Consider the following 12,959-nt stretch of genomic DNA (forward strand, 5'->3'; position numbering starts at 1 on the left):
TAAATTTTTTTGATAAATTTTGAAATTCTTGGGATTGCCACAACCAGCACAACCCCTAATGAAATTAAATAAAAAAAAATTAAAAAAAACAATAGTTTTGGAAGCACTGATATATCAAAGCTTTTCGGGAATGGAGGAAAGCTTTCAAAATATTTATAAAAACCCAAATTAAAACGAATACGTTTGAACACGAACGATTCGGGTAAAAACTACTTTTTTACAAAAACAGACTGTAAATTTTAGTATTCAGACTCAGTTTTGATATATTTGAATTTAATGCAAATTTAACTCTTATTTAATTTATGTTTTTTTTTTATATTGTCTGATTCTATCTCACGGAACGATTTTAAAACTTTTTATAATTACCATCATAACTATAAAAATTATTGTTAATATTATTTTCAATTTGTTATTATATGAAAAAAAAACATGGGAAGAAGACAAACACCATTAATGATCCTTCAATAATTATATTGCTATTTTTTATTTTTTTATGTAAACATAAACGTACATACAAGTAATTCAAAATAATTTCATCACACCCTATAAAATAAAATATATAAAATAAAAAAATAGTAATGTTAAAATAATTAAGTTTAACCAATAACACAACGAAATTTTGATTTTTCTTTCTTTAATTGAACGAATAATATTTAAAAAAAGTTTTTAAATTTAAAAAAAAAAATACAATTTACAATAATTGTAGAAATTCAAACATTTTTATAAAAAAAATAAAATTTAAAACTATTATTTATTATAGCTAAAAACAAGAACTAGTTGCTCAATAAAAAAAAAGGAAGACTATGTGATATTTATAAAGAGACTATAATGCCAAAATGTTCATGCTAAATAGGAATAGAATAGTCAAAGCGCGCAGGAAAATGATATGGGGGAGGGGTGTGGAAAGAATTGTTTTTGTGTATTTTAGCAATAAAACCTAATTACCAAACTAAACTAAAATATTATATAACAAAATTTCAACAATTTAAAAAAAAAACAATTTTTCCTTTATAAAAGTCTGTATAATTAAACCTAGAGAATAGAAACCTTCCAAAGTAATCCAAAAGAATTTGATGACTATGTCCTATAATGTATATATGTATATGTGTAAAGGAGTCCCCTCATTTGTGAGAGAACTGCTAAGGCTAGTTGTTTGGAAAAAAGGCACCTGCTGTTTAGTAACCTGTTTCAGGTTCCTGTTTTAAAGTCATGCGATAGGCATCACTGCCATCAATCATGGGATTTAGAATGTAATTGGAGTTAAGGGAGGTGGTGGTATTGCTGCTGGTCACAGGAAGATTGCTGGGTAGGGCAGATAAGGCTTCGGAGGAGCGTATTTTTAGTGGTGCTCTTCTAAGCATTTCCTCTGGGGTGCCCTCACTCCGATTATATTCATTTAATGTCATTTCTGCAGGATTACGTGGCTGACTGGGATTGCTGCTGTTGTTGTTAGTATTAACGGGGTTAGATGATGGGCTAGAATCGGATCTTTGGTAGGGATGATTGCGATGTAGTGGTGGCGAGTTTGTAGGCATGGGTCCCGGTCCCATATTATGTTGTGAATGCTGCTGGCTCTGCGTCTGTGGTTGTTGTTGTTGATGATGATGCGGTGAATTGGAATTGGCTTGATGATGTTGGAAATTGGCTTGTTGTAAATTGTTCTGCATTGCAGATCGAACTTGATTGTATGAATCCAAATATTGTTGATTGACATTCCGTGAAAGATCTGCCTCATTGCTGCGATCGCTGTCATTTAATAATGGCGAACTGGTTTCGCGACGCATTGCCGGTCCCGTTGCCCCGGCTGCTGCATTCATTTGATGGGAGGAACGTGAAATCAATGAAGTCATTAAATTAAAATGACCATTCACCGAGCTGCTTTCCATCATCAATTGGGCCTCCAATGAATTGTCCATGCATGTGGAAATGGCATCATTTAAATGATCACTGCTTGAGGGTGACGATAGCACATCCAGGGAAGAGGTAACTTGACTAACATCCAAACCATGACTGGGACTGTAGTTGTTTAGATTGGGTGGTGTCAGTGGAGTATTGTTGTCGGTTAATTCTCCTAGAAAAAGTAAATAGAATGGGTTTAATTTTGAAGCAAAATAAATTGTGTTTTTATTTTGTACATACCTCCCAATAACATTTCCTGTAACAGCGAATCAATGTGAGCCACTCCAAAGATTTTGGCAAACTGAATTTGTTCTATCATTTGCCAGGTTATGGACTGCAGCACTGGTAATATGAGTAGAATTTCACCAAATCGTCCCCGCGATTCATACTGGCGATCGGAGACATAATCTTCCAAATTATTAAGGATTTGATGGCGCAATGCCTTTATGCGTTGGGGTTCGTTAAGGCCACGGGCATCTGAAAAAGAAGGAAAGGCAAAGTAAATTATAAATCTTTTGAATTATAGGAAAAAAGAGAGACTTATTATGGACCTCAAGGAATTTAACATTTCAACTGTGGAAGACTTATAAAATAGGTAAGAAATTTAAACATATCAGAATTATAGGGGATATTAGAACCGTACAATTGAACCGTAGAAGACAAATAAAATAAGTGATGGTCCATCGAAAGCACAGTTGAATATTAATTAATGGTCGATTTCAATATGACGATTCGAAGGCGAACTCGAAGGAAAAACACCCATTTTATAAATATTTGTTTTAAATTAAATAAAAATCAAAAATTTGAAAACACATGGATCCGATCTCTACCATCTTTATAACAGATCTTGTGTTGATGGAAATATTAATTTCTATCAAGTCTGAATGGAATCGGATGTCAATTTAGCGTTCTATGAGCTTAATAAATATTCAGAATTTTGACCCTTTGTGGAGGAGGTACCAGAAGGAGTGGTCCGATATATTCCATCTTCACACCACACCTTGGGTTAATAAAAATATTGTGATGTGTGTAATATGAAGAGAACCTGATGATTATTTCGGATTATATGAACGTTTTGGTTATTCAAAACTTTCGCCAGTTGTGGGGGAGGCACTAGAAGGAATGGTCCGATCTCTACCAACTTTATAACAGATCATGTGTTTATGGAAACATTGAGATGTGCCAAGTCTGAATGGAATCGGCTGTAAAATTCGCTTCATGAGTATTCAAAATTTTGACTCTTTGTGGGGGAGTTACCAGAAGGAGAGTTCCGATATATTCTATTTTCACACCGCACCTTGGGTTAATAAAAATATTGTGATGTGTGTAATTTGAAGACAATCGGACACTTATATCACATTTTATAAGAGTTATAATTATTCAAAATTCTGACCCTTTGTGGAGGAGGTACTTGATGGGGTGGTCCGATATTTTCCATTTTTGCTCCTGACCTAGCATTGATGCAAATATTAGGATTTGTGAAGTTGAAGCCAAATCAGATTATCATTTTTTTATGTGTATTAAATTATTTTCTTTGAAAATGTGGTCATTTTGTGGGGGAGGTACTAGGAGTGGACCGATATTGCCCATCTCCGACCTCGATCTAAGATTGACAATAATATTACAATGTACCAAGTTTTTATGCACCTTCGAGAGTTATCGTGCGCACCAGCCAGACAGACAGACGAACGGACATCGCTAGATCGACTCCAAATGTCCTGAAACGGATTTGGTCCAAAGAGACCTAGGGTCTAAAACCTTTATTTCGATGAGGCACGTTTTGACCGTATCAAATGATAGAGAGAGAGGTATAGCCGCATGGCTGAGGATATAAGAAGACATTTTAACTACAGCGACAATCTAATTAGACTATAAATACATAGATTAGGCCATGTAATATACAGCAGTGAAGACATACAATTGGACCATTTATTTTAAATGAGATGACCAAAAAGGTAATCCGGATATAGACAATAAACCATATATTCTTTTTAATCAATGAAGTTATGAACCATTTCCTGTACTATTTACGACTGCTATGAATAGTGTCAAATATGGCCATTAGTTCTACCGTTAATTACAACTATCGTCACCAACTTTACATCGGATAAGCAAATTGGCCCTATTTTTTCTAAGAATGGTACTTAATTTTCTCATGGTAATATCTGTTGAACTCAAGGAGTTACGGTCCCTTTAATTGGAGTTCGCTATAGTATGAGTAAAGGGCCACAATAATAAAAGGGCAACTACTCTACAAAAGGGTCCGTATACACTGTAATAGGTAACAATATTGCCACCCTCTTCCGCAGAACTGACAATGCATTTCCTCGAGGTTCCCTACCACCTATCCAAAGCAGCCTTAAATAACTTACTGGGATCAAAAAACACCAATGCTTTAATGCAGGCCAATTCCGTATCATCTATATTGACATCTTTTAGGGCCATTACAAGCTCATCAATTATACGGGCACCAATGCGTGATATATCCAAATTAGGCGAAACACTGGCATCTAAAATTTGTAAAAAAGAAATCATAAAAAAATAAATTCCAATTAGCTCCCACGACTCTGCCAACCTTACCTGGTGAATGTTTGGTGATGACACAATTATTGCTCAGCAATAGAACGTCTTTTAAATGCATCGATCTACGTGATAGTCCCAAGAGTAAATGCTCACCGGCATGTGCCCTCAACAGGGCCACCTGATCGTCCAGCTGCAGTTCATTGAAGGCCGGTATGTGTTTGGCCCATTCGACTAGTGTCAGTAGCTGTTGTTTCATTGATTCGCAGACATCATTGATGCTGGCAAATTGTTTTGTGGAGAGATCTTCATTGGCATTTGTTTCCATGGCAGCACCAGCTTTCGATTGGCGACTTTCCAGCTCGGCCTTGACCAACGATGTAACCGACAGGCCATTGCCGGGATCCGGGTCATCGTTGGAGGTGCGACGACAGCTAATGCGATCACGTTCATTTTGTACGGCTTCTTTTTTCATGCCAGCCTTAAAGCATTTGCGCAAACGGCAATAGCGGCATTGGTTGCGTTTGTCCTTGTCCACGACACAGTTGCGGGAAAATCTAAAAGAAAATGCATACTTTAATTGAAAATCTTTTTTAAACAGAATTTTGAATTCCGAAATTACCTGCAAGTGTATTGATGATTTTTGCGTACACTGCGTCTAAAGAAGCCCTTGCAGCCATCACAACTGGAGGCTCCATAATGTTTACCCGTGGCCCGATCTCCGCATATTGCACACACCGTGGATGACTGTGAATTGGCTGCACTGCTGATGTTGTTGTTTCCCGATGCAAACGATGTACTGTTGTTGTTGCTACCCGTACTGGCCGGTGAATTTGCATTACTATGATTACTGTTGCTATTGTGACCCAATGTTGCCAATGGACTTAATTCCTGACTGACTGGACTGTGAGCATTTGTACTGGCCGCCACCGATATTGCCTCCGAGTGTAGCATGTGATTCTCAGGATCTAAAATAAAGTAGAGAATTAAGAGTAATTATTTTGAATCTGTTTACAAATCATATTTCTATAAATCATGGATTTAATGGCTGTACGTTGTAATGTCGGGATTTGTGTTTTCATGTGATTATTGTTGTTGTTGTTGTTAAAAGTCTTGTATAATTTTTTGAGATGCAAACCAATTAATGTCTGTTGAAGTAACTGATATTTTTTCGCTATTGCAGTTTGTTATATTAAATTGTTGTTAATTAATAGCAATTAAATTCTCGCAAAAAATCTTCAATTGGAGAGCGAGGGAAGAGAGAGAGCGAGAGTATTTTGAATTTTTTCACAATCTAAGGAGTACAGTGGTAAGATAATTAATAGAATCTAGAGCAGATCACTTATAAAGCCCTATATTTATCACCTAATCCATAGTAGTTGATTTATTAAATCGTCTATTCCAAAGTCATCTACTCGGAATTAGATGTCATGTGAAATCATCTATTCGGTAGTACATGACTTGTGGTGTAGATGTCATGTGAAGTCATCTACTTAGAGTAGACTACGTGTGAAGACATCTGCTCAGCTATTGAGGTAATTTGAAATCATCTACTCTACAGTAGATGACTTGTAATGACATCTACTCTACAGTAGATGATTTGTGATGACATCTACTCTATTGAAGATGACTTCACAAGACATCTACTCTTTGTAGTAGATGACTTGCGAGGTAATCTACACGGTAGTAGATGGTTTGCGAAGTCATCTACGATATAGTAGATGTCTTTCGAGGTCATCTACTCGGTAGTAGAGACTTGCAAAGTCATCTACTTGGTAGTAGATGACTTGCGAACTTATACAGGGTGAAATGAAAAAACTGCAATCAACTTCAGACTGCTGTCATTTCTAAGCCACTTGTCCGACAGCTGTTAAAATTATTCCAATGACATCTCATTATATTATTTACAAGCGTCCAAAAGCATTTTGGTGGGAATTTTCCAGAAAAAATATTATTCGTGATGGAATTCAAGCGTGATTTCTTTATATTTGGCTGGAAAGCCACAAGCGGCTATCGTTAGATCACTCCGGCATTTAAATGTGAATAAATCTTCTGGGGCTCGCACCATCGTGATACTGGTAGCGTAGCCCGATCTCAAGGAAGAGGACGGAAGAAAACAGCAAAAATGGTTCAAAAAGTAAAGAAGTGACTTGATTGAAACCCGCGTCGCAGTGGTCGAAAAATGGCTCATGAGCTGAACATATCGCAATATTCCATTCGGCAAATATTGAAATATGAGCTCGGGGTAAAGCCATTGAAATTCCAAAAAGTGCAAGAACTTACACCGCAACAGAAAGAAACTTGACTCTAAAGAGCTAAAGAGTTGCTTCGCTTGGCCGAAAGTGGTGAACTGCCGAATTTGGTTTTCTCTGATTGGAAAACATTCGTTGTGCAGCAGTTTGTAAACAATCAAAATGATCGTGTTTACTTGCCAAAGAGATCGGCTGAAAATGTACACCTTCGATTGGCCACCAGAACTCAAGCGCCGGCCATGGTGATAGTGTGGGCCGCCATAACAGCCGATTGTCGCTCTCCGCTCGTATTAATCGACCGTGGCATCAGAATAAATGCCGAATATTATCGAGAAAATATTCTGCAGGATGTATTAAAGCCTTGGGCCGGCAAACATTTTAGCCGCAGACCTTGCACATTCCAACAGGACTCAGCACCATCACACTCAACACGCACCACCCAAGAATGGTTAAAAAATGAGGTTCCTCGCTTCATTTCCAGCGCACAATGACCACCAAAATCTCTGGATACCAATCCGTTGGACTATTGTGGCTGGAGTATTTTGTAAAGCAAGGTTTGGTTGGTCGCTCTCCGCTCGTATTAATTGACCGTGGCATCAGAATAAATGCCGAATATTCTGGAGGGTATATTAAAGCCTTGGGAATGCAAACATTTTGGTCGCAGACCTAGGACATTCCAACAGGACTCAGCACCATCGCACTCAAATGAGGTTTTTCGCTTTATTTCCAGCCACTAAAAGAGTATTTTGGAAACCAAGGTTGGTACTAAAAAATACCAAATTGTCGATCAAGCGCTTCGCCGGGAATGGTTCAAAATACCGCAAACAACATTCGGGCAGCGTGTGACGGTTTCATTGGCCGTGTGAAGGCCCTAATTCGTGCCAAAGGTGACCAATTCCAACAAATCTAAAGTTTTTCAAAAATTTGATGCTATTTGCGACATTTTTTGCTTTAATTCAATAACATTTAAAAAAAAGTAAAAATTATTACGTTCGACTTTTTTGAAGTTTTCTTATCTCACCCTGCTGTATACCCTAGGGTAGATGACTTGTATGTCACCTATGACTTGTGATGTCATCTACTCTATATCAGATATCATCTGAAGTCATCTTCTCTATAGTTTATAACTTGTGTAGTGACAAAGTTCCTAAGTTGTTTTTCCTGTCCCAGCAAAACACTGTGCCGTCACTCCTTCCCATTCCGACTTGTATTGCCTGTTTGCCGTTGTTTGTTCTTCATTGAAAGCTTTTTTATTAATAGTCAAAGAGAATGAGAGATAACTGCAAAGAAACAACATACATTTACATACACGAGACCATGGCTGACAATGTCAGGGATGGGAGTTTCGAATTGTTTTCTTATTATTTTTTTTTTTACAAATAAAGTATTGCCAATGAGAGCTTTGAAGTTATTGGCAAAAAATAAAATCGGGTAAAATATGTAAGCTCCAGCAGGACAAGAATATGATCTATGGAAATTCCATTGTACAACTCCCTTCTATAAAAAATTTCTTTTCAGATCCTCTCTGAACTATTCCTCCCTTTTTATAAAGACCTTTTTGTTCGGAAGAAAGAATTTTTTATCCGATATAAGATCGTCTTTATGGTACTTCATTCTTATTCAAGCCTCTCTTTTCTATTTGAAAATATTTGTGTTATGATTAAAATACCCTTTGCTTGGGCGCCAAAATTTTCCGCAACGGAACCAGTATTTCTACCACCCATCAATTACAAATGCATTTCCTCCATAAATAGCTAAGCAATTAGAACTGATTGATTTTTAATTTTATTTTTCTCAATTCATAAAAAAGTTACTTGAAATGCATTTAACGTGCGATGCAATTAGACATCGTTTCGATGGCAATTAGCCTTTTTTAGTTGAACCTTTTGCGGGGCTGGCTCTCGTAGTTTATGCAAAATGGTAATACGGCAAGCAAACAAAATGAGCGCTCATTTAATTGCAAACAAGTTGTTGTGGATAGCTAGCCAGCTAGCAGATTTTCAATACTTATCTGGCTCATCATCATCGTTAACACTCTCCACAATTGGCATTACATAAACGCCAAGTCTTGCCATTTTAGACGGCATTTCTTTGCCACAGCTATGACTAGCAGGTGAGTAAATAGAACAACAACGACAACAACAAAGATCTTATATTTAGCTGTTAAAAACATGAAAAAATCAAAAATATTATTTTTTGACTAGTCAGCATTACTGAGTTAAAAAGTCAAAGTTGGCAGCGGCAGCAGCAGTAGCAGCAAAACTGCTGCCGCGGCCTGATACGACGCTAACTGCCAGCCAACCAAACAAACAAACAGAGCAGCGGATAGGCGATATGCTAAACCAGCCTAGAAAGTTGTTGACACCAGCCACAAAAACAACAACAATGCCGGCCACATAAACTATCAGCCGAACGAGCCCCCACACCACCCCTTCGGAAGATGTTTCTTTCACTTGGGGTCGTCTACACGCTTATCGAATTTTTAACAAGAGCACTGGCTCAGGTGTAATTGATAACAAACAAAATAACAGGCTTTATCTGCTTCAGCTATCTTCTGAACAGCTCAATGGAAAACGAAGACATTAGTTCGTCTCTGGTTTTTGTCTTTTGGCCCTCTTCTTTTATTTTTTGCTTTATGACTGCGGCGTAACTGGACTTTGAACTTATATTTCCCTATGAGTATTGAGCTGCGTCACATTTCAAAGTTCAACTAAAATCATAGTTGATTGAGAATTTCATTGTCGTCTGTGATCGAGACGAACCTGCAAAAAAAAATGAAAACGAAAAAAAGATGGTTGGTTGCTGGCGTTTAGTCAGCGACCAGCAAAATATTGCTGTGAGACAGTTGCTTGTGGTTGGGTCGTCTGCTCGAATTATTCAATTTATTGATGGTGTTGACAAGTCGCGTTTATTATTAGGTGGATTTTCAATGTAGTCGATGAGAATGTCATGATTTCTGTTTCACTGATCTTGTGGTTGGGACTTTTCAGCCAACAACAACAACTGATCTGAACGAACAGATGATTGTTGTTTTTTTTCCTAAGAAAATTTCGTCTTTTGCGTAAACAGAAGAATTTTGTCAACCAACCAAAACAGCAGCCAAGCAAATCTCAAATCGCTAATTGTGTGTGCTACGCATGAAAATTGTTAGCTATTTTTAGTTTTATTTTTGTTTTTTATTTTTTATTTTGTTTTGTTTTCAAAAATAAAAAGGAAAATGCTAAAGCATGTTTCGAAGATAAACATTTGCCCAGAAATATTTGCCCACAAATCATTTGCAATACCTTGGGTGCCATAAAAATGAGCGAAACTTATTTATAAATATCCACATGCTGAGTATCCAAAACGTCTAGTGGGTAGAACCAATGGATAACAAGCCCCCTTGTTTGGAAAGGAGGTGTGTACCAAAGCACAGATACATCTTAGATTCTGAACATTGGTCTCCAAGATCATCCAGGTCCACATATTCGTACATTTAGACATGATTTTTTTTAACAGTAAAAGAAGTCTTAATGTCGGGCGGGGCCGACTTTGTGATACCCTACATCACTTTGCATGTTTAGTAGAGTTTCACATAACAATTAAAAGTTTTTATGGGATAATTAATTACATTTTAATTAAAAATAATTAAAAGTTTAAAGGACAATTAACTTGAAATCGGACAATTAACTTGAAATCGGATATATGGGAACTACATTCAAATCTGAATCGTTCTCGACAAAATTTGGTTAAGATATTTCTGAGCTGTATTTGCTTCTGTATTTCCCTGAATATCGTTATTACGGAGTGCATATTTCGGCTGTGGGGAACAATTATAACAAATCGGATGAAAAATATATATGGAAGCTATAGCTATATCTGGACCGATTTTCACCAAATTTCACATACTTCTTTCTGGACCCAATTTGGACGTAAGTGCCACATTCCATCCCATTTGGGCTAATATTACACGTTTGGTGCACAATAAAAGGCAAATCGGACGACGATATATGTGGGAGCTACATCTAAATCTGAACCGATCTTGGTAAAATTTGGCGAAGGTATTATATACTTATTTTCAGGCCTAATTTTATCGTATGTGAAAAATTCAATACTATTTGAGCTGATATTACACGTTTGGTGTACCAAAAAAGGCAAATCGGACGAAGATATAAATGGAAGCTATATCTAAATTTTGACCGATTGACTCCAATTTCAACATGATGGGTATGCATAAATAGACTCAGAATGTGATTCTATGCAGATCATCAAGAGGGCCATTAGGTCTATCTCGTTTCCTTTTGACTGTTACAAACAAATGCGAAAATACATACTACCCTGAACACCTTGTGTTGTAGGGTATAAAAATGTGTGAGCGACGGTAAAATGGAAGATCTGGAACATCCGAATTCGATTCCGAAAAAATTAAAAATTTTATTTGCATATAAATGATTATTTATTTTAGGCGAAGGTCATTTGTTGATGGATATTTAACAATTTTCTTATTTGAGTTAAGATTATAATGACCTAAGGAGCATTGAAAACTGAAATCTAGCGAAGTCCATCCTCATCAACAAATATGCGATGAGTTTCGCCGTTGGTTTAGCGCTTAATTTTTAATGATATTCGCCACTTTCTTTATATGGAGCCCAAGGACCAAAAAAAATATCTTCAAACCCACCACCCTGAATCTCTTACATTTTAATAAAAATGTATGATTTTGAAAATATATATTTCTAAAATATATCAAATTTTCACTTGCTTTATATGGGTTCGAAGGACCAAATATTTTTTAATTAACATCAATGTTTCAAAAAAAAAAAAAAACACCAAAATGTTCTAATTTTTTTATCAATTTTTTGGCCTTTTATCGATTTGATGCATAAATGTAACCTAAAATTTGGTTTTGGCCAAAAAGTGTCAATACCTGTCAATGTCAATTTTACTGACTGATTCTCAAGTCTAGTACAATAAAATCCTATTCTGGATTAAAAAATAAGTTTGCTGACATATACTTCTAAAGGCCATATTTATTACATTTGTGCTCAAAGGACCACATAGAATAAGTTGTGAAAATATGTAAAATCAAGGTGAAGAACCTTCCCATAGTACAGAGTTTCGTGTAGCTTTTCCTGCTCGAAGAACCAAATATTTTATATTATTTTAAAAATATACAAATAAAAGGCAGAAAGTTCGGCCGGGACCAACTTTTACCCTTCACCATTTGAAAAGAATTTGAAAATTTAAAAAAAAAAAATAAAATCCGTTAAAAATTCTGTTAGAATCTTAAAAAAATACCGAATAGCCGTTATATTGTGGTCTACACGAAGACGTGGATCTGAATAGGCCACTTTTACAAAAACGAAAAATGAAAAAAATCCGGCGAATAATGTCGCTAAATTCATCAAAATGCGGAATATTGGGAGGCACCGCTATATGAAGGCTATACGAAGACGTGAACCTGCATACACAAATTTTTGTCATAGGCTGTAGCACCCATTACGAACTTCACATACAAAATTTGAAACATCTCCGTTGAATAATGTCCCTAAAATCGTCAAAATATCGAATATCGGAAGGTACCGTTATATGGGAGCTATACGAAAACATGGACCAACATGGCTCATTTACGAACTTAGCCTGCCTACTGGTAAACTATGCATGTGTGCAAAATTTTAGGCTTCCATTTCAATTCGTTCGAGAGATCGAGCGCAATTACAACAGATAGACAGACGAACAGACTTACGGACATTATACGCTGATCCAGAATATATATACTTTGTGGGGTCTATTATGAATATTTCGAGGAGTTACAAACGGAATGGCAAAGTTGATATTCCCTCCATAGAATGGTGAAGGGCATACAAAAATATTCTGGACAAATTTTTTTTATTTTGTTGTTAATATTCTTATATTTACATTGTCCAATAGCCGATCGGGATTGTGGAAAATTTCAAGTGGATTTGATGGTATTCGGTCTTCAGATCAAAACCCCCATATAGATTTTGATTTTCCAAAACATTTTAATTTTCCATTACTTTTTAAAGTAAGTTTCTTTAAATCTAACCTTTTTGCATATTTTGGATCACTGTCCTGCCATAATATCAAAAATTTACCTTCCTGTAGATGTGAAAAATATCCACTAATTTTTGTTTGATTTATAAAGAACGCACAAATGCACGATTGTTTCACGTTTTATGGTTTGTTCGAATCAAAAAAAAAAAAAAAAAAAAAAAAAACAAAAAAAAAAAAACAAATAAGTGATTACATACATATAAACATATAACTGTTAAGTTGCTTTCCTAGCTG

General features: G+C 36.1%; 1 protein-coding gene across 2 annotated transcripts in view; it reads right to left on the bottom strand.

Annotated features, from left to right (window-relative positions):
• Positions 1 to 730: 730 nt before the first annotated feature.
• LOC101891665 (transcription factor HNF-4 homolog) overlaps positions 731 to 12,959 on the bottom strand; it is a 77,424-nt gene continuing 65,195 nt past the window's right edge. Inside the window, exons 2-6 of one of the 2 annotated variants that reach the window (XM_059125137.1) lie at positions 5,042 to 5,387; positions 4,480 to 4,976; positions 4,272 to 4,409; positions 2,140 to 2,376; positions 731 to 2,071 (exon numbers count right to left, since the gene is read on the bottom strand). In XM_059125137.1, the coding sequence (XP_058981120.1) occupies positions 1,176 to 2,071; positions 2,140 to 2,376; positions 4,272 to 4,409; positions 4,480 to 4,976; positions 5,042 to 5,387 (2,114 nt within the window). In that variant the 3' untranslated portion in view covers positions 731 to 1,175. The remainder of the gene's footprint in view (positions 2,072 to 2,139; positions 2,377 to 4,271; positions 4,410 to 4,479; positions 4,977 to 5,041; positions 5,388 to 12,959) is intronic. The other variant, XM_059125136.1, reaches the window with a different exon arrangement.

This window comes from Musca domestica, unplaced genomic scaffold, assembly GCF_030504385.1.
Source record: "Musca domestica strain aabys unplaced genomic scaffold, Musca_domestica.polishedcontigs.V.1.1 32, whole genome shotgun sequence".
Lineage (NCBI taxonomy): Eukaryota > Metazoa > Arthropoda > Insecta > Diptera > Muscidae > Musca > Musca domestica.